Source organism: Ranitomeya variabilis, chromosome 2 (assembly GCF_051348905.1).
Source record: "Ranitomeya variabilis isolate aRanVar5 chromosome 2, aRanVar5.hap1, whole genome shotgun sequence".
NCBI classification, from domain to species: Eukaryota; Metazoa; Chordata; class Amphibia; order Anura; family Dendrobatidae; genus Ranitomeya; species Ranitomeya variabilis.
In genome coordinates, this window is record NC_135233.1 from 1,067,709,816 (window position 1) to 1,067,731,989 (window position 22,174).

The 22,174-nt window shown below is 46.2% G+C and overlaps 1 protein-coding gene across 1 annotated transcript in view; it reads left to right on the forward strand.

Moving 5' to 3' along the window:
- Nucleotides 1–22,174, forward strand: part of TNFRSF21 (TNF receptor superfamily member 21) — a 77,894-nt gene that overhangs the window by 13,194 nt on the left and 42,526 nt on the right. The window contains exons 2-3 of the mRNA XM_077291543.1: nt 8,248–8,860; nt 11,990–12,421. Of these exons, the coding sequence (XP_077147658.1) occupies nt 8,248–8,860; nt 11,990–12,421 (1,045 nt within the window). The remainder of the gene's footprint in view (nt 1–8,247; nt 8,861–11,989; nt 12,422–22,174) is intronic.

Genomic DNA, 22,174 nt, shown 5'->3' on the forward strand with positions numbered 1-22,174 from the left:
AGCAGTTTATGCTTTTGGAACCAGAGATGACTTTTTGGATGCAGCTCTGGGTGTGAACGGAGTATAAGACCAAAGCGTGCATTAATCAATGGCCCCCATTTATCATTTGGGTTTTTAATTCCCTTTTTTTCCCTTTTTTTTTATCTTATCATTCTTTTTGTGATGACAGATATTGTGCCAAATTTCTGAAAATGTTTTGAATTCAACGCAAATTCAAAAATGCCGATAACCGGCTCTTGTGCTTTATTACATCTAGAGTAAAAGAAAAAATCACACAATCCTTTCATTAAACTTTAAACTTCTCTTTTCTCTGTCTCAGTTTTTCGTTTTTCTTTCTTTCTCTGTTTTTCTTTTTTTTGTCTTTTTCTTTCTTTCCATCTTTCTTTGTCTATTCTTTCTCTGTCTTTCCTTTCTTTCTTTCTTTCTTTCTTTCTTTCTTTCTTTTTCTTTCTTTCTTTTTCTTTCTTTCTTTTTCTTTCTTTCTTTTTCTTTCTTTCTTTTTCTTTCTTTCTTTTTCTCTTTCTTTCTTTCTTTCTTTCTTTCTTTCTCTTTCTTTTTCTTTCTCTTTCTTTCTTTTTCTTTCTTTTTCTTTCTTTCTTTCTTTCTTTCTCTTTCTTTCTTTCTTTCTCTTTCTTTCTTTTTCTTTCTTTCTTTCTTTCTTTCTTTCTTTCTTTCTTTCTTTCTTTCTTTCTCTTTCTTTCTTTTTCTTTCTTTCTTTTTCTTTCTTTTTCTTTCTTTCTTTCTTTTTCTTTCTTTCTTTTTCTCTTTCTTTCTTTCTTTCTTTCTTTCTTTCTTTCTTTCTTTCTTTCTTTCTTTCTTTCTTTCTTTCTTTCTTTCTCTCTCTTTCTTTCTTTCTTTCTCTTTCTTTCTTTCTTTTTCTTTCTTTCTTTCTCTTTCTTTCTTTCTTTCTTTCTTTTTCTTTCTTTCTTTCTTTTTCTTTCTTTCTTTCTTTTTCTTTCTTTCTTTTTCTTTCTTTTTCTTTCTTTCTTTTTCTTTCTTTCTTTCTTTCTTTCCTCTTCCCAGACTTTTGTAGTAACAGATAAGCAAAACTATTTGCACTGCTGTTTGTGGTTAGTTTGTAAGCGGATGTGTGACTGGGTCCTGACTGACTGGAGCGAGGCGGTGCAGAGTCTGGACTGTGAGAAGATGCTGAGTTGTTTCCTCCGGCAGTTTTTACTGGAGTGTCGGCTTTCAGATACTTCTGACGTACAGCGATTCTACGATACCTGACTATTAGTGATGAGCGAGGTGTCATCCGCCATGCTCATGTGCCGAGTGTCTCCGGTCTAATAATATGGTTGAGTCCCCGCTGTCGCATGTCTCGTGGCTATTAGACAGCCTAACAAACAATCCATGCATGTGTTGTAGCTGTCGAACAGCCGCGAGGACTCCAATATATTTTTCTTTTTTTTTTATCTCTTAGCACTAAAGCATGCTTAGATAACACCTTATCCAAGCACGTTCGCTCATTGTCATGTTCGATTCTGCCCCAAAAATCCACAAAATATTTGCACCCCGTACATGTGACTAGTGTTTTCGGAAACCCCGTGCACATGCTCTGACAAATTTCTGGACATTTGTTAGACTGTTATGGGACCAAAAAATAAAAATTGCGACAGAAATACCATAAGTAGCACGGAAAAGCCGAGGCTGGCCCGCTCCAGTGCATGTTCTCGGCAGCACATGTCCCGTTTACCTGATGAGATGTGCTGCCTACGATGTCAGGCAGCATTCAGGATGTGATGAGCCTCGTCTCGGAGTCACTTTACGAGCCGGTTGCTTGTACAGCGCCGTACGCTGCTTTTCTGCTCCTTTTATGACTCCACACCTCGTGCTTGTTATCTGTCCTCCCTCCATGACAGCTCCATACAGCAGATTTCATTTTTCTCCACATCCTCGGCTTCGTCTCCTCTCAGTTCCTCAATCTTTTTACTTCTCTTAAGCCCCCGACCGCCCCCTGCCGATTTCCCTACAAGGGGTACTTGTACTGGGTGCTGCTATGTTTGCAGCTTGTCTTTACTAGGAGACCTTGGATGACAGGTTGCATCAGGCGTGTCCTCATGGGGAAGTGAGCGAGTGCGGGGCGGAGGGCCTGAAACTGCCGGAGGAAACCGTAAGCAAGTATGCGGAGATAGAAACGTGTGTAATAGTGATGAGCGAGCGTGATCGGGTGAGGCGTTATCTCAGCATGCTCAGGTGCTAACAGTGTCTTCAGCGTGCTCGAAAAATATATTCGAGCCCTCGCGGATCTTGGACAGCCGCAACACATGCAGGGGGACTAACAAACAGTTCATCACTAATTAGTAAGCAATGCCTGTAATGTAAGCAATGTGCTTGAAACCTACAGGGGCTCCTGAAATAGCACTTTAATATGCAAAAAGTGTAATAAATGTATTAGTACGTTACATTACTTGTCTATACTAAGTGTAAATTACATCCTGTCTTATACTCCAGAGCTGCACTCACTATTCTGCTGGTACCGTCACTGTGTACATACATTACATTACTGATCCTGAGTTACATCCTGTATTATACCCCAGAGCTGCACTCACTATTCTGCTGGTGCAGTCACTGTGTACATACATTACATTACTGATCCTGAGTTACATCCTGTATTATACCCCAGAGCTGCACTCACTATTCTGCTGGTGCAGTCACTGTGTACATACATTACATTACTGATCCTGAGTTACATCCTGTATTATACCCCAGAGCTGCACTCACTATTCTGCCATTTGGCATTTCATTTCCCTAACATTACTTGAGCTCCTGTACTAAAACTAAAACATCAGAGGTTGAGCCCAGACTATAATGGCTGTGCGTGTGCTGTGAAAACAAGTTATCTGCAGGATAGGTGATAACTTACTAACCTGTTGTGTCCTCTGGGACTCGCACAATGTGGTACTTTTAATTTTGTTACAAAAGTGGAGCGGCAGGTGAAATCTCCGACCATCGCTCCACTCACTTTCTGTGAGACTGGTGGTAACAGCTGAGTGCTCGGCTGCCCCCCAGGGAATGAATGGAGTGGGGCATTATAACAGGGGTTAAAGTGCCTCATTCACAGGATAAGCAGTGAACATGATCTTGTGTTTTCTAGACAGTCTCTTTATAATGAGCCGTGATGTGCTGCCACTAGTGACAGAATTTGCTTTGTTTGCCCCCATGCTGCCTAAACTCCCACCCCCATGTGTGATATGTGATCCCACGATCCTCTGCTGCACGACCGACACAGCTCAATGGGTGCGAGCAGCAATACTATCTACATCTATATGTCCCCAGGCCGGACTCCTTTGGGAAGAGGCCTGAAGAGAAATATTGCAAGAGTACTCTGTAAAAATGTTACAGATTCATCACACCTCCTTTTTCTTGTTCTGAGGGGTCTCTGCTCTTCCACTCTTTTATCTCAGTGTTAGAGATAGCAGCAGGGAGGAGAAGGGGGATGTACACAGATCTCAAGAGCAGAGAGAAGGGAGAAAGTATTACAAGATACACACAGAGCTCACATCCAGCCTATATTACTGGGAGAGACCCACAGACCCACACATCCAGCCTATATTACTGTGAGAGACACAGAGCTCACATCCAGCCTATATTACTGGGAGACACACAGACCTCACATCCAGCCTATATTACTGGGAGAGACACAGAGCTCACATCCAGCCTATATTACTGGGAGACACACACAGAGCTCACATCCAGCCTATATTACTGGGAGAGACACACAGACCCTCACATCCAGCCTATATTACTGTGAGAGACACACAGACCCACACATCCAGCCTATATTACTGTGAGAGACACACAGACCTCACATCCAGCCCATATTACTGGGAGACACACAGACCTCACATCCAGCCTATATTACTGGGAGACACACAGACCTCACATCCAGCCTATATTACTGGGAGACACACAGACCTCACATCCAGCCTATATTACTAGGAGACACACAGACCTCACATCCAGCCTATATTACTGTGAGAGACACACAGACCTCACATCCAGCCTATATTACTGGGAGACACACAGACCTCACATCCAGCCTATATTACTGGGAGACACACAGACCTCACATCCAGCCTATATTACTGGGAGACACACAGACCTCACATCCAGCCTATATTACTGTGAGACATACAGACCTCACATCCAGCCTATATTACTGGGAGACACACAGACATCACATCCAGCCTATATTACTGGGAGACACACAGACCTCACATCCAGCCTATATTACTAGGAGACACACAGACCTCACATCCAGCCTATATTACTGTGAGAGACACACAGACCTCACATCCAGCCTATATTACTGGGAGACACACAGACCTCACATCCAGCCTATATTACTGGGAGACACACAGACCTCACATCCAGCCTATATTACTGGGAGACACACAGAGCTCACATCCAGCCTATATTACTGCGAGAGACACAGAGCTCACATCCAGCCTATATTACTGGGAGAGACACAGAGCTCACATCCTGCCTATATTACTGGGAGATACACAGATCTCACATCCAGCCTCTTTTACTGGGAGAGACACACACACAGATCACATCCAGCCTATATTACTGGGAGAGACACAGATCTCACATCCAGCATATATTACTGGGACAAACACAGAGCTCACATCCAGCCTATATCACTGGGAGACACACAGACCTCACATCCAGCCTATATTACTGGGAGAGACACATAGCTCACATCCAGCATATTTTGCTGGGAGACACACACAGACCTCACATCCAGACTATATTACTGGGAGAGGCGCACACACAGGCCTCACATCCAGCCTATATTACTGGGAGACACACACAGAGCTCACATCCAGCCTATATTACTGGGAGACCCACACAGAGCTCACATCCAGACTATATTACTGGGAGAGGCACACACAGACCTCACATCCAGGCTATGTTACTGGGAGAGACACACAGAGCTCACATCCAGCCTATATTACTGGGAGAGACGCACAGAGCTCACATCCAGCCTATATTACTGGGAGACACACAGACCTCACATCCAGCATATATTACTGGGAGAGACACAGAGCTCACATCCAGCCTATATTACTGCGAGAGACACAGAGCTCACATCCAGCCTATATTACTGGGAGAGACACAGAGCTCACATCCTGCCTATATTACTGGGAGATACACACATCTCACATCCAGCCTCTTTTACTGGGAGAGACACACACAGATCACATCCAGCCTATATTACTGGGAGAGACACAGATCTCACATCCAGCATATTTTGCTGGGAGACACACACAGACCTCACATCCAGACTATATTACTGGGAGAGGCGCACACACAGGCCTCACATCCAGCCTATATTACTGGGAGACACACACAGAGCTCACATCCAGCCTATATTACTGGGAGACCCACACAGAGCTCACATCCAGACTATATTACTGGGAGAGGCACACACAGACCTCACATCCAGGCTATGTTACTGGGAGAGACACACAGAGCTCACATCCAGCCTATATTACTGGGAGAGACGCACAGAGCTCACATCCAGCCTATATTACTGGGAGACACACAGACCTCACATCCAGCATATATTACTGGGAGAGACACACAGACCTCACATCCAGCCTATATTACTGGGAGAGACACACAGACCTCACATCCAGCCTATATTGCTGGGAGAGACACACAGACCTCACATCCAGCCTATATTACTGGGAGACACACACAGACCTCACATCCAGCCTATATTACTGGGAGAGACACCGAGCTCACATCCAGCCTGTATTACTGGGAGTCACTCCTACAAGAGAAATTTGATCAGGCTGTAAAGTGAGCATCATGGAGTCTGAAAATATATGAATAAATGAAGAATACCGACTGAAACTTGGTGCTATTTTGTTAATTAAATGTCTCCACTTTTTTAAAAAAATATGCACATGCTGAGGAGTCTTATGGGGTAAATTGCAGTTTTCAGGACTTGTTGGTCCAGGAATATCCGCAGTATTTCCGGGAGCTCTGGACCTTATTACAGAGAATTCCCTTATTATCCTCACATCATGGTTAGTCATCCTCCAGGAATGCTTCCAGTTACTCATTCACAAGGTTCCTGTCACTAAACCATGAGGTCATCCCACCTCCTGCCAGTAACAATAGTAAATTACGACAGATAAAGCTGGTGACTCCTGCATTTCTGGAATATCGATTGGGTTATTCAGGTGTCGTAATCATAAACTAAACATCTCATATCTAATGATTTATTTGCCTGTTCTACCACTGACAATTACACGCTCATTTACTTAACACAAACTAAAAATAAAAGCTTCCTGCGCGGTAATGACAAATGTTACCTACAGGTAGAAAAAAAATCTACCAAGGGGAGGGCCTAGACGCCAGGCTGTGCCACAGGGAGGGCCGGATGCCAGGCTGTACCGCGGGGAGGGCCTAGACGGCCAGGTTGTGCCTCGGGGAGGGTCTAGACGCCAGGCTGTACCGCAGGGAGGGCCGGATGACAGGCTGTGCCGCGGGGAGGGCCTAGACGCCAGGCTGTGCCGCGGCGAGGGCCTAGACGCCAGGCTGTGCCTCGGGGAGGGCCTAGACGCCAGGCTGTGCCTCGGGGAGGGCCTAGACGCCAGGCTGTGCCGCGGGGAGGGCCGGATGACAGGCTGTGCCGCGGGGAGGGCCTAGATAACAGGCTGTACCGCGGGGAGGGCCTAGACGCCAGGCTGTGCCACAGGGAGGGCCGGATGCCAGGCTGTGCCGCGGGGAGGACCTAGACGCCAGGCTGTGCCGCGGGGAGGGCCTAGACGCCAGGCTGTGCCGCGGGGAGGGCCTAGACGCCAGGCTGTGCCGCGGGGAGGGCCTAGACGCCAGGCTGTGCCGCGGGGAGGGCCTAGACGGCCAGGTTGTGCCTCGGGGAGGGTGTAGACGCCAGGCTGTACCGCAGGGAGGGCCGGATGACAGGCTGTGCCGCGGGGAGGGCCTAGACGCCAGGCTGTGCCTCGGGGAGGGCCTAGACGCCAGGCTGTGCCTCGGGGAGGGCCTAGACGCCAGGCTGTGCCTCGGGGAGGGCCTAGACGCCAGGCTGTGCCTCGGGGAGGGCCTAGACGCCAGGCTGTGCCTCGGGGAGGGCCTAGACGCCAGGCTGTGCCTCGGGGAGGGCCTAGACGCCAGGCTGTGCCTCGGGGAGGGCCTAGACGCCAGGCTGTGCCTCGGGGAGGGCCTAGACGCCAGGCTGTGCCTCGGGGAGGGCCTAGACGCCAGGCTGTGCCTCGGGGAGGGCCTAGACGCCAGGCTGTGCCGCGGGGAGGGCCGGATGACAGGCTGTGCCGCGGGGAGGGCCTAGATGCCAGGCTGTGCCGCGGGGAGGGCCTAGACGCCAGGCTGTGCCGCGGGGAGGGCCTAGACGCCAGGCTGTGCCTCGGGGAGGGCCTAGACGCCAGGCTGTGCCGCGGGGAGGGCCTAGACGCCAGGCTGTGCCGCGGGGAGGGCCTAGACGCCAGGCTGTACCGCGGGGAGGGCCGGATGACAGGCTGTACCGCGGGGATGGCCTAGACGCCAGGCTGTGCCTCGGGGAGGGCCTAGACGCCAGGCTGTACCGCGGGGAGGGCCTAGACGCCAGGCTGTGCCTCGGGGAGGGCCTAGACGCCAGGCTGTACCGCGGGGAGGGCCGGATGACAGGCTGTGCCGCGGGGAGGGCCTAGACGCCAGGCTGTGCAGCAGGGAATGGGCAAGTCTCATCTGATTTACACTAGAAATAGCACACGCTGAGATTTTTCTCTCCTCGGGAACAGTCGGGCAGAGAGAGAAATCGTTAATCTGTACAGGCCTATTGAATAACGTTGGTCAGTTCGCCGTCCATGTGATGTCCATTTTATCCCAAAGACCCAAAACCAAGTATCTAAGTAACCAAGAACGCTGGGCCATGAAAGTTGGGGTCGGGAGAGATTATTGATTTTGGGTTTTTTTCCTAGATCATATATACATTTGAATATAATATATAATTTGCTGTTGGTTTGGCCAAAAACCTATAGATGTGAAGCAATTTTCTGCTGATAGTAAGACATTCTTCTGTAATTCCATCATGTTTGAGCCCCCACATTGTGAAGGTGTACCCCCTACTAAAGAACACTAGGCACGGTTTCTTTTTGTAAGGCTTCTCATGGACACATTACTTGTAAAGTCAGAAACTTCTCGTCCATTATTGAGCTGCTCAATCTTCCTACCTAAGGAAAATCCTGGTAATCTCTTTTCTTGTTATTTCAGGTTCTGCTTTTCCATCTTGAACCCACGGGAGCGGAGCCGGGGCAGATTACTGATAAAAAGTCAATATCTCTACCATCTGGGAAATATCTGTACACCAATCCAGGGTCGAAGATAAACGTAACATGTGACAAATGTCCAGCGGGCACGTACGTGTCCAAACACTGCACCCAGTTTGCCCTTCGAGAGTGTAGCCCTTGCCCGAATGGCACCTTCACAAGACACGAGAATGGGAATGACAGGTGCCATAATTGTAGTCCACCATGTGAACCGCCCATGGTCATGAAAATGCCTTGTTCTGCCTTGTCTGACCGTGAGTGCTCATGCCCATCTGCAATGTACCTCCTGAACGGCACCTGTGTCAATCACACTGTGTGCCCCGTAGGATGGGGGGTGAGAAAAAAGGGAAGCGAGACTGAAAATGTCAAATGTAAGACCTGTGCCCACGGTACTTATTCTGATGTGCCTTCTACTACATTGAGATGTAAGACCCATACCAACTGCTCAGCTCTGGGCCTGATAGTCCTGAAGCCTGGTACAAATGAACGGGACAATATATGTGGACCCATCTCCTCCCCCTCTTCCAAAGACTCCTATTCTCCACCCGCTGATTATGGTAAGTTGTTCACTTTCTTTTCTCAAAATTCTACAACTATAACGGTCTTACAGATTGTTTTCGTGTCTGTTCGACCTTCTCACTCTCCCATCTCTATATCTTTTTTCTTTAGACCGTTTGTGTCGCTTTCCCCCAGACCTTTTGTGCTGCTTTCCCCCAGACCTTTTGTGCTGCTTTCCCCCAGACCTTTTGTGCTGCTTTCCCCCAGACCTTTTGTGCTGCTTTCCCCCAGACCTTTTGTGCTGCTTTCCCCCAGACCGTTTGTGCTGCTTTCCCCCAGACCGTTTGTGCTGCTTTCCCCCAGACCGTTTGTGCTGCTTTCCCCCAGACCGTTTGTGCTGCTTTCCCCCAGACCGTTTGTGCTGCTTTCCCCCAGACCGTTTGTGCTGCTTTCCCCCAGACCGTTTGTGCTGCTTTCCCCCAGACCGTTTGTGCTGCTTTCCCCCAGACCGTTTGTGCTGCTTTCCCCCAGACCGTTTGTGCCGCTTTCCCCCAGACCGTTTGTGCCGCTTTCTCCTCAGACCGTTTGTGCCGCTTTCCCCCAGACCGTTTGTGCCGTTTTCCCCCCCAGACCGTTTGTGTCGCTTTCCCCCAGACCGTTTGTGCCGCTTTCTCCTCAGACCGTTTGTGCCGCTTTCCCCCAGACCGTTTGTGCCGTTTTCCCCCCAGTCCATTTGTGCCGCTTTCCCCCAGACCATTTGTGCCACTTTCCCCAGGCTTTTGGTGCCGCTTGTTTGTCACCATTTGCAGCACCCTTGGGAACACAATGCTACTCCATTCACTTTGTGTAGCAGCGACACCTAGCAGACTATGGTCGGGGGGAAATAGGTGTAGTGCTGGCCTTAGTCATGCTACCATGTTCTTTTCAGAAAGGAGAGAAATTTTCATGGCAGCCCTTCAAAAAAAAAAATTAAAAGAAGCCCGCCATGGTGTAAAATTGCATAGAGCTAATAAGGAATAATGTGAGACGTATCGTTGAAGCATGTGTATTGTTGGTCTTAAGGCTCCTTCTCCATTTGCTGAATTGCAAACCGTCCAATTCACTGAGTTTTAAAGAAAATAATAGTGCACAATAAGGCAGGATAGAAATTGTCGCAGACCACGAAAAAGGATATGAGTGATAAAAAAAATATATATTAATTTTAATAAATCATATGTGTTTCTATGTATATAAATAAGCTGTATTTGATCAGTTTCTTACTGATTGTACTGTTATAACCGTGAATATTTAACATGCTATCTGAGGCCTTTAGAGTCTGAGCTGCAGCTCTTGGGTTGTTAAGGAATTTCTATGACCACTGTACTGTCTGATTTTTGGGGTGAACTTGCTTGGACGTCCACTCCTGGGAGATGGTCCATGGTATAGAAAATTTTTTCTAATTGTGAATAATCTCTTATTGTAGAATAATGGACTACAGTATTGGGGGCAAAATTTCCTTATAACCTATCCGAGATTGATGGGCAGCAGCAATTACTTAAGATCATTGCTCGTTTCTTTTCCTCCTTGGAACTGAAATTCCTGAATGCTCCAGAACAGCATTTGACGAAACTTGTGCTTTTATAGAGGCGGTCACATTTGCTGATAATTGAGGACATTTGATTTCCAGCACCTGGCTGCTTCATACCCTATTAAAGGGGATATCTGGGACTATTTAATTTCTTTATTATGGGGGCAAGAATTAACAGGCAGTTGTTAACTACTTGGCTGTCGTGACCAGTGTAAATCTCTGGTGACAGAGTCGTCAAAGACCAGTTCTGTTGGCGATTTAGCAGCTTCTGCTGACGTCACGTCGACAGAGCAGCATCATCTCTTCCGTTCTGCTCTGTTGACAGAGTGTGACTGCCGACTTCATGCTGATTGTCAGCCGGCTCCCCACTGCCTAACTGCGGGGAGCCAGCTGTCAATCGATATGATGTCAGTAGTCATGCCCGTCGACAAAGCGGTGCAGAAAAAGAAGAGCTGTTCTGTTGACTGGAATCGCCCATGGAAAAAGTGAGGGTGTACTTAATTTTTCACTTGCTGCTTCTGCATTTTGGCCTAGTTTCTGGTCCATTTAATAATGACTGTGTAATTTTTCATGTGTCTTTTTCATTTCAAGTTGCATTTACATAGCTTTAAGGCCTACAAAAGACCAGATGTTTTTATGAGGTTTTGTTTTTTTTTAAATTACTCCCTGATATGTAAAACCATAGCGTTCAAAGAAGGTGTACTTAGTTTTTCTCATGAACATTTTGAAAGTTGAGTTGAATTTTGTAGTCATTAATGAGCTTGAGAGTAGCTCAGAAGAATCATTTGTAATAACATGTGGAGGCAGGTTCTCAGGGAGATCTATGCCGCGCCCATAGATCTTAACAGCTCATTTACATATAAAGAAAAACATGGATTTCTCTGGAATAAGACATCGGATCGCAGATATTATGGTTTCATTTTTTCAGCTTCCTATGACCTAGATGAAGAAGATGGCCTAAAAACAAAGGCAGTGTTACACCAATGTACTCTTGTCAACTGCGTCTGACATCAGTGTTCATTTTCTCTGGACTTTCCCTTTAAACGTCTTCTCAGTTAAGCCAAGGTTAAACCAATAAACCTATTAATCTATGCGTTAAGGGTCAAGTATAATTGCTAAAGTCATTAATTCAGCTCAGGTAATTAGGAAGTTCTGGCAGAGTTTTGTGCCAGGCGGATGGCTAATGTTTACCATGGAAAGTTATGGAGAGAGGTTTCCAAATTCTTCATTTACCGGCCATGTTCTTACACAAAGGTCTACTTCATCTGCACTCTCCTTTTTTAATATTTTTTTGGTTTCTTAGCTTTTCCGTGCAGCAGGTGTTTAGTTTAGTGACAGCTCGTCTGAGGGTTGAGCTGGTTGGAGGCACATGTTCCTGCCAGCTCTATGTGAGGTCATAGAGAAGTCTGACAAAAGGAGTTGTATGCCAGTCGTATTCTTTGCTTAAAGTAAGAGCACCTTGCCCGGACGCATGGCCTTCTATAAGGAGCTGTCACTTGGAGGTTGGTCTTTCTCCAGATCTCGGGAATAGGTCTCGATGAATGTCTGTGCAGCCTTTGAGATGTTAGTCAGGCGTCTAGTTCCCCACCTCCAATGTTCTCTTTTTCTCCTCATCTTACAGAGCCGACAGATGTTTACAACGATACTGAAACGAATGAAACAAAATACTTGAACATGACGGAAGATCGAGGCAAGGGGCACCCGCAGGAGACTCCAGACGGAAGGCAAACACAGCTGACAGATGAGCAGCCTGGTAAATCGAGAGGCGGAGGTGAAGGACTCAAGAGCACCATTTATAAGACCACTAAGAGTAGACCTTCCCGGCAGGTCCCTCACCACTTTGACATCAACGAGCACTTACCTTGGATGATTGTACTTTTTCTTCTGCTGGTACTCGTCATCATTGTGGTTTGTAGCGTCAGGAAAAGTTCCCGCACGCTCAAAAAAGGACCAAAGCAGGATCCGAGCTCCATTGTGGAGAAAGCCGGTTTCAAGAAGTCCACGGCATTAACCCAGAACAAGGAGAAGTGGATCTACTACTGCAACGGGCATGGTGAGTGAGACGGAGATGGTGTCTTGTTCTGAGTAGTCTTGATTTGTGATCTAGTATTATTCCTCCCAAGAATTAATGTCTTAGTTTTATTTATTTATTTTGTTACAAGATTGGTGCCCTATGGGGTAACGTTTTGTGGGAATGTAGGAGTAATCTGAGCAATGATCAGACAAGTCCCATCTGGAAAGTTTGATCTCTCAGCCACCCACTTTGTTTTGCACCCTTCATCCTTCCATTTCTCCTCAACACTACTTCGGCGCCTCCTTCAGGTTTTTGAGAGAATTTTGTAAGTCCTCAGAAAATTTGCCAACACTTCCAAAAATTTCAAAGGTCTCCACTTTTCTTCGAGACCCTACTGAACTTTCTAGGAGACTTTGTTAGTATGGGTTTTAGATTTACCCACTTCCCCATAACTTTCTGATTGCTGGGGGCGGAAGTGATACCACTGTGACCACCACCAATTTTGAGAACAGAATATTGTACTTGGCTAACCCATGTTTCCAATCCAACATGACATTTCTTCAGGTCGGTAGGGCAGGAGGTCCTCCTGGTGATCAGCAAGATATCATTTACGCCACCCTTTGACACTAAATTAGCGGGGTTTTCCAGGATTTGCCAGTCATTATGCTAGGCAGTTAATCCATAATTGCTAAGGGGAACACAATGGTGTTGATTTTTAAGGAATATCGTTAAGCGAACGTGCTAGGATAAGGCGTCTTCGGCGTACTCGAAAAATATGTTTGAGTCCCCTCGGCAGCTGTGAGACATGGAGCCGCGTGGACTCGAACATGTGTTTCGAGCACACCAAAGACATTTTGTTAGCACACAAGTTAATTGAGCTAAGGTTAGTGAAAGTTGCACACCTCTTTGACTTTTTTTTTGGACCCACTTGTAAGCAAAACAATATGTATCTTTTGTAATATATGGGCAGTCATTTCTGGATCAGCTTGCAGGGAATAACACTGTTTTTCTAATTCTCCCGTTAATTGCCTTGTGTAATGTAATGTTCACTAATGAGGCGTAATTGCAGCAGGCGCCAAATGATTTATAATTAATGTAATTACCTAGATGTGCTGTAAATGTGTAACAGACGACGTCACCGGATGACTGACGTCACCAAGTCAATACTGGTCTTCAGATCCTCATCAGTGACAAGCCAACCATTTGATCATAGGGGGCATCTTCATCATATTGCTACAGACTAAGGTCCGTGTAGAAAGCATACATCAGCCTCGGTCCCGATACTGTAGTTTCATTGGCACATAGCTTGGAACCCGGCTTTAAAGGGGTTATTCTCATCTTCTGAGATGGTTACTGTTGGATAGAGCTTGTGAAAATAAACACTTTTGCCATTTACTGCTTGTTAAAATTTGCAACCGTTCTTAAGATATTAACACTTTTCTCTTTTGTTTACAAACCTGTCGTCTAGGAAACCGACCACCACTGCTGTTTAGTTGGCAAACACTGGGCAGAAGTTAGCCCAGGATTTGGCAGTAAGCGCACGCTCCACCAATCCTAGCCAACTTCAAAACAGCGCTTACAAGGTCAATAGATGAGCGCTTGTATGCACTGCACGTGTTCTACTCTCCAGCAGCGGTGGTCGGTCACCCAAGGCAACGAGAGGTAAACAAAAGAAAAGTGTTAATATCGCAAGAACGGATTAAAATTTGAACAAGCAGTTAATTGCAAAATTGCTTCTATTTACAAGCCCTATCCAACGATGCCCATATATCAAAAAGGAGTAACCCTTTAAAGGGGAGTCTGTGAGCACAAAGTGACTGTTCAAACTAAGCTCAGGTGCTCTGTGCACCCACCAGCTCAGTGCCACCTACTTGTATTGGATCGATCTCTGCCTTTCTCTTGCTTGATTGACAGCTATGGCTTTACGGGACCCGAAGAAGGGACACAAGTTTTAGCGGGTTTTTTTGTGATTTTTTTCAACATCGTATAAGATCAGGTGGCTGTCGCAGGCAATATAGGTGGACTTCCCTTCCCCATAGTTTTGGATGTTTTCATTTTCTTTTCTTTTTTTGTTTCTTATAGATATTGGGCCTTGATTCGTTTATTCCATTTGCAACTTCTTTTTCATGGTTTTTGGTGTTCTTTAGCCTATTTTTCATTTTCTGCTTATTCTTTCAATTTGTTTTCCTTTTTTTTTTTTTTTTTGTCAGTGGGATAGGATTTGATGTTTTTGATGTTCTCGACTGTTGCATTAATTGCAACTTTTAAAAAAAAAAAAAAAAGTCACAAACTATGTTGCACAAATGTTCGCCAGTCCCATTGAGTAATTTGATGTATTTACGTAACTTTGTTACATTTTAGCAGAACGAGTAATATTTTGCGCTAACAAGTTGCAAAATCGTTTAGCACAAAATTAAAGGGCAATTTAGAGATTGCACAAACTCTGGATTTTAACTAATCTGGGTTAAAAAGAAAAAAAAAGAAAAAATTATCGGATAAGTAAAAAAAATCAGAATCTTCTGCAGTGACGACGTATCCTCGATCTGGGATGTAATGAGTTAACTCTTTGCATTGCAGCAAAAAATCCCATTCAGAATTAGAAACTTTGCTCATCCTGATATTGCTGGTTCCTGAAGAGAATGACAGTTCTGCAGTGAACACTGTCACTTACACAGATCCAATAATTGGATCCAAGGGTATTTTTTCACCGACGTGATTTTGAAAACCTTGCTGCGGTGGGGGTGGAAACTACATGTCAGATTTTTGTGGAATTTGCTCCAAAAAAGGAATTTTTCAGGGATGAAAAAAGCCTAAATACTGAAAAAATACTGCAAAAAAGCAGCATTTCATAAAGTGGATTCCTCTTGAAAAATTTTTGTTTTTTTGCGACTCCAAAAAACTGTGTGAATATCTCCCTAAATTTGCGCTCTGGAAATGTTAGAACTTTCTGCAGACTCTAAAATTGTATCTGCGCTTGGGCTCCTCATTGTTGGGTCGTGTTGACACACAAATGAATGTTTCTGCAGATAAAGGTCTTCTGCCGGTGTCCGCACCAAAATATGCAGTAGCAGTTTCTTTCAATTCTTGCATTTTGGCTTACATTTTTTATGCCTTTTTCCCCTTATAAGTGTTGATTTGAAGGAGCAATTTTTAATGTTTGTTTTTTCTTTAGTGCAAAAATTCTTTGATTTTGGATGTAAAAAATCCAACTGTATTTTGTACATAATAATTTAACAATAGGGTCCAAAGCACATACGAATCCTGAATAGCCACCATTTACCACTTTAGGATATAGAGGTTCCAGCAATAGTTTCTTTAAAAAATTACAATTTATTAACACATGATTAAAAATATCCAGCAAAGAAAAAGAAATGTGAAAAAAGACTAAAAAAGCAGGCTGGGAATAAAGCTCCAACAAAGGGATCTTAGTATATACCGTACTTACCTTGTAATGTCTACACATCCTATACCGTCCAGATGTGTCCGGAAAACCCAGAATTCCAAGCGGCGGAAGTTCACCGACCTCCATGTTGCGACACCCAAGTGATGGGTGACTCAGTATGGAAACTGCTGGTGGTACCAGCCTCTTGTGCGGTGACACTAGCGGAACACTATCACACCACACACACTGTATACGCCGTACGCACCACAGACACACACACACACACACACACACACACTGTATACGCCGTACGCACCACACACACACACTGTATACGCCGTACGCACCACACACACACACACACACACACACACACACACACACACACACACACACACACACACACACACACACACACTGTATACGCCGTACGCACCACACATACACACTGTATACGCCGTACGCACCACACACACACACACACACACACACACACACACACACACACACACTGTATACGCCGTACGCACCACACACACACACACACACACACACACACACACACACACACACACACACACACTGTATACGCCGTACGCACCACACACACACACACACACACACACACACACACACACACACACACTGTATACGCCGTACGCACCACACACACACACACACACACACACACACACACACACACACACTGTATACGCCGTACGCACCACACACACACACACACACACACACACACACACACACACACACTGTATACGCCGTACGCACCGTACACACACACACACACTGTATACGCCGTACGCACCACACACACACACACACACACACTGTATACGCCATACACACCATACACACACTGTATACGCCGTAGTCACCACACACTGTATACGCCATACGCACCACACACACACACACACACACACACACACACACACTGTATACGCCATACACACCATACACACACTGTATACGCCGTAGTCACCACACACACTGTATACGCCATACGCACCACACACACACACACACTGTATACGCTGTGCGCACCACACACACACACTGTATACGCCATACACACCACACACACTGTATACGCCGTAGTCACCACACACACTGTATATGCCGTACGCACCACACACACTGTATACGCCGTACGCACCACACACACTGTATATGCCGTACGCACCACACACACACACACTGTATATGCCGTACGCTACACACACACACACACACTGTATACGCCGTACGCTCCACACACACTGTATATGCCGTATGCTCCACACACACACACTGTATACGCCGTACACACCACACGCACACTGTATACGCCGTACGCTCCACACACACTGTATATGCCGTATGCTCCACACACACACACTGTATACGCCGTACACACCACACACACACGCACACTGTATACGCCGTACGCACCCCCTCCACACACTGTATATGCCACACACACACACACACACACACACACACACACACACACACACACACACACACACACACACACACACTATACGCCATACACACACACTGTATATGCTGTACGCAACACACACACACTGTATACGCCGTACGCTACACACACTGTATACGCTGTATGCAGCCTCTTGCGCGGTACCACCAGCGGAACACCGCCGCTGGGATCAGCCGAATGATTCAATGACCGCCGCCATCTTTGTGCAGGAGGAGTGCATAGCACATGGGGTAGACAGGTCAAAGAAGAGGTTACAGGCAGGAGAAGTCAGCACATGGGGAAGGAGAGAGTGGATAGGTGGGTGAGCACATGGAGGGAGAGATTGTCAACGCTGCAAAGCCAGCCCCCATCATGACATTACCGCCCTCCCGATGCGATGGCATCCGGCCTCCATCTAGTGTAGTAAAGCTATTGCGGAACGGCGCCGGGGTTTGGGGAGATGTAGCCGTCTTCTGCCTCTCCATGCACTTTATTCCTTTGAACGACCTCAGGTGATGTAGTCTTTTGCCCGACTATATTTCTTTTAGTACCATTGATTAAATGTCTTTGTTGCTGTAATTCAGTACTTAATATCTTGGAATATTTTGCCCTTTTTTGATACTAAGTATTTCTTGCACTAAGCGTTCTGTACATTAAACCACTTTTGAAAAAAGGATTTGTTTGTGTGGACAAACCTCGTCTTATTGGCGTGTTCTGAGCGTGAGAGTCATTCTGAGTGTGAGCATTGGACGGCTAGCTGCGATTTGACGTTTAGATGAAAGTGCATGAGGGTCACGGCTTTACTGGTTATCACAGACATCCCTTTGTTGGAGGTTTATTCCCAGCCTGTTTTTTCGTCTTGTTTCACTTTTCTTTGATGGATATTTTTAATCATGTGTTAATAAATTGTAATTTTTTAAGAAACTATTGTTGGAACCTCTATATCCTAAGGCGGTAAATGATCGCTGTTCAGGATTCGTGTGAATTGCATTTTTTTTTGGCTTATTAGACCCCCACCTTAAGCTTATATATAAAAAAACGCATTAAGCACAGTCAGTTCAACAGAGTAACCGTCGGTTTAACTTTTTATTTCGGAAATCAGTAGTACACAGGAAAATAAAAAAACTTTGTAGTAGATCTTATCAGAGAAATCTGCTTCTTTCTCCTCATTGACTGATTATATGTTCTTAATTCAGGGGTAAAATCTGTATTCTGTGAAGACAGAGACGTTACTGAGATAGATGACAATTAGTGCCGCTAAAATTCTATGGAGGGGAGGAGCTAGAGGAACACAGACATTGTTTGGAGGGGAGGAGCTAGAGGCAGACACCATTCTATGGAGGGAGGAGCTAGACACAGATATTATAGGGAGGGGAGGAGTTAGAGGCAGACACATTCTATGGAGGGGAGGAGCTAGAGGTGGACAGACATTCTATGGAGGGGAGGAGCTAGAGGAACACAGATATTCTATGGAGGGGAGGAGCTAGAAGCAGACAGACATTCTATGGAGGGGAGGAGCTAGAGGCGGACAGACATTCTATGGAGGGGAGGAGCTAGAGGAACACAGATATTCTATGGAGGGGAGGAGCTAAAAGCAGACAGACATTCTATGGAGGGGAGGAGCTAGACACAGATATTCTATGGACGGGAGGAGCTAGAGGCAGATATTCTATGGAGGGGAGGAGCTAGAGGCAGACACATTCTATGGAGGGGAGGGGCTAGAGTGAGACAGTCTATGGAGGGGAGGAGCTAGAGGCGGACAGACATTCTATGGAGGGGAGGAGCTAGACACAGATATTCTATGGAGGGGAGGAGCTAGACACATATTCTATGGAGAGGAGGAGTTAAAGGTAGACATATTCTATGGAGGGGAGGAGCTAGACACAGATATTCTATGGAGGGGAGGAGCTAGACACATATTCTGTGGAGAGGAGGAGTTAAAGGTAGACATATTCTATGGAGGGGAGGAGCTAGATACAGATATTCTATGGAGGGGAGGAGCTAGAGGCAGACACATTCTATGGAGGGGAGGAGCTAGAGGCAGACACATTCTATGGAGGGGAGGAGCTAGACACAGACATTCTGCTACAAGTTCTCCTAAAAGAATTCCAGTTCTCCGTAGAGCTTTATGAGCACTAACTGTCATTTCCCATCTATCTCCACAATGTAACAGACTTCACTAAATACAGATTTTACCCAGCAATTGAGAATTTTGATAATGAACGATCAGTCTAGGAGGAGAAAGAAGAAAGTCTCATTCTCCTAACTGTTTTTCCTTTCCAGATTGCTCAGATTAGAGGGAACACAAGCCGAGACCCTCTGGACTGATGCATTCTAGCGTTGCCAAAACTTTATAAGACACTTTATAATCCACGTCTGTGTGAAATATTACATGTGACCAGGTTTTTATCTTGGGATGGAATCCGGAATGCTTTCACTCATTGACAGCAAACAGAGATCTTTATAAGAACAACAAATTGATATGTGAGGTAGATAGTAAGGAAACTTTTTTTTAATACTCACGTTAGATTCACTTTGCCACAAATTTTGTGCACATTGTGGTGAAACCCTGACACTTGGGGGAAACGTGGTTGACAGCGATCGTTGCAAAAAGTTTGATAATTTAGCAGATTTATGTGTAGTGCCGGCAGAATATTGATTGTTTCTAGGTAATGTACTGCTGTCACTTACAGCCGGAGCGGCCATTGTGCACTGCCAGTGCAGAGTGGGGTCAGTACCGTCCCCTCCATCCCTTCAGTAGCAGAGAAGTTTGTTGTTTGTCATCTATGCCCGGATTTATGATGTGCAGCATAACATAGCGTCCCCCGGGGTGGAGGGGTTTATGAACGCCCGTGCTGCATGGTTTTTGGCTGATTAGCTGGGTACGTGCCTGGCGTGGATGGAACAAGTCTGAACCAGCTGCTCGGAGCTTCAGATGTGGCTGTGCTGTGTAGATGTTTGGACTCAGCGTGATTCAGTGCGTGACATCCCAGAAAGTCACCTGTAATGGGACGCCATCGCCCCATAACCTTACAGAGCGGGGGGCCGAGTGCGGAGGAGCAGAGGGCAGACAACTCACTGGCGCTCTGCTGACCCCACAACTGCAGAGTTCTCTGGTATTAACATCAGCACAAACACTGCCCCCCCGTCGGGAGCTTCATGGCCGAGCAGCTGCATGCAGCCGTACATCACCAAGCACAATGCCGAGCGTCGGATTGAGTGGTGTAAAGCCGCCACCACTGGACTGTTCTGTGCAGTGGCGGATCACACTTCTCTATCTGGCGTCTGGCGGACGAGTCTGGGTTTGCTGATTCCAGGAGGACGTTACCCCCTGACTGCATTGTGCCCCCTGTACGGTTTGGTGGCAGAGGATGGATAAAGCTATGGGCTTCCCGACGTTGTTGGGAAGGGGTTTATAAAGAACAACGAGCGCCCACTATATCTCCATTATCATGGCTCTTTGGTCGGGGTCCTAAGACCAGGGGTCCAATGTTGCATATTACATTTGGCGCTAACCGCTCTCGTGCCTTGATGCGAATTCTTGATGAAGCTGTTACCTATGAGGACGGGAGAACGTTTCGCTCACGTCTTTCGCTCTGACTTTTCCCGTTTGTTTTAATTTCCATCGTGTCCTCCAATAAATCAAAGAATTTGGCTCAAACCTTGAACGAGTTTGTCCAGATCCTTCCAGCAGCCGCAGAATCTGATCGATGAGGCTCCTGGTCGCTGGGATCCTGGAGGTTTTATGTCATTGCCCAGAAGTGACTGCTCCAACCTTGTACTAAAACCCAGAGAACATTGTCTACAGAGACAGTCACTGAAAATATATGGACAGCTGAGCCGGGCTTTGTGGGGGCAGCGGGGTCTTTTCACCTGGATATTTCAACAATAATTTTTGTTTTTTATTTTTTAGTTATTGGGACAGACTTGTTTCATTTATTGTTTTTCTTTGTGTTTTATGAATTTTTGCTTCAATTTTGTATAATATGGGGAGATCTGTATATTTATTGACGTGTGTTTTTTCACACACCGCCTGTAGAAAGCCTGCTCTTTCTGCCATCATCCCCCACAACAAAATAAAACTACTTTTGGTGTACATATCAGTCCAATATGTCAGGAGCTGTCCTGATTTGTTATGTTCTGTAACTTGCCATCTACTCTCTTTAAGCCGGTGGTTGTTTTACCTCAGTATTCTGCCAGCATTATAGGTGCTGGAATTTTCTTTCCCCTACTTCCTGGTACACATTGCTCCTTTTATTGTCCAATGGCATGATTTTCCTGAACTGGAAGACCACCTCTTTTTAGTTTTGAAGAGCAGGAGCAGACATAAAGGCCTGCACCCACTTACTGTAGGGGGACAAAGACCCACCCAACCAACTGTAAAGAGAGTCCCCCCCACTTATTGTACAGGGATGCGGCCCCGCCTCCACATGCTGTAGAGGGACTGGCCCCGCCTCCACATGCTGTAGAGGGACTCTTGCCCCGCTTCCACGTGCTGTAGAGGGACTCTGCCCCTCCCTCGCGTGCTGTAGAGGGACTCTGCCCCTCCCTCGCGTGCTGTAGAGGGACTCTGCCCCTCCCTCGCGTGCTGTAGAGGGACTCTGCCCCTCCCTCGCGTGCTGTAGAGGGAACCTGCCCCTCCCTTGCGTACTGTAGAGGGGCTCCCCCTGCCCCCACGTGCTGTAAAGGGACTCTGCCCCACCCCCACGTGCTGTAGAGGAACTCCCCTTGCCCCAACATGCTGTAGAGGGACTCTGCCCTGCCTCACATGTTGTATTGTTTGACTTGTCTTTTGAAAAGGCTCCATGTGCATATAAATGGTTTGGGGTGTGAAATCCTGCTGATAGATTCCCCTTATATTGCCCACATTTGTGAATTATATCGGAGTGTTTAAGAGGCTCCTGGAAAAAGAGCAGACCTCCTGGCGTCA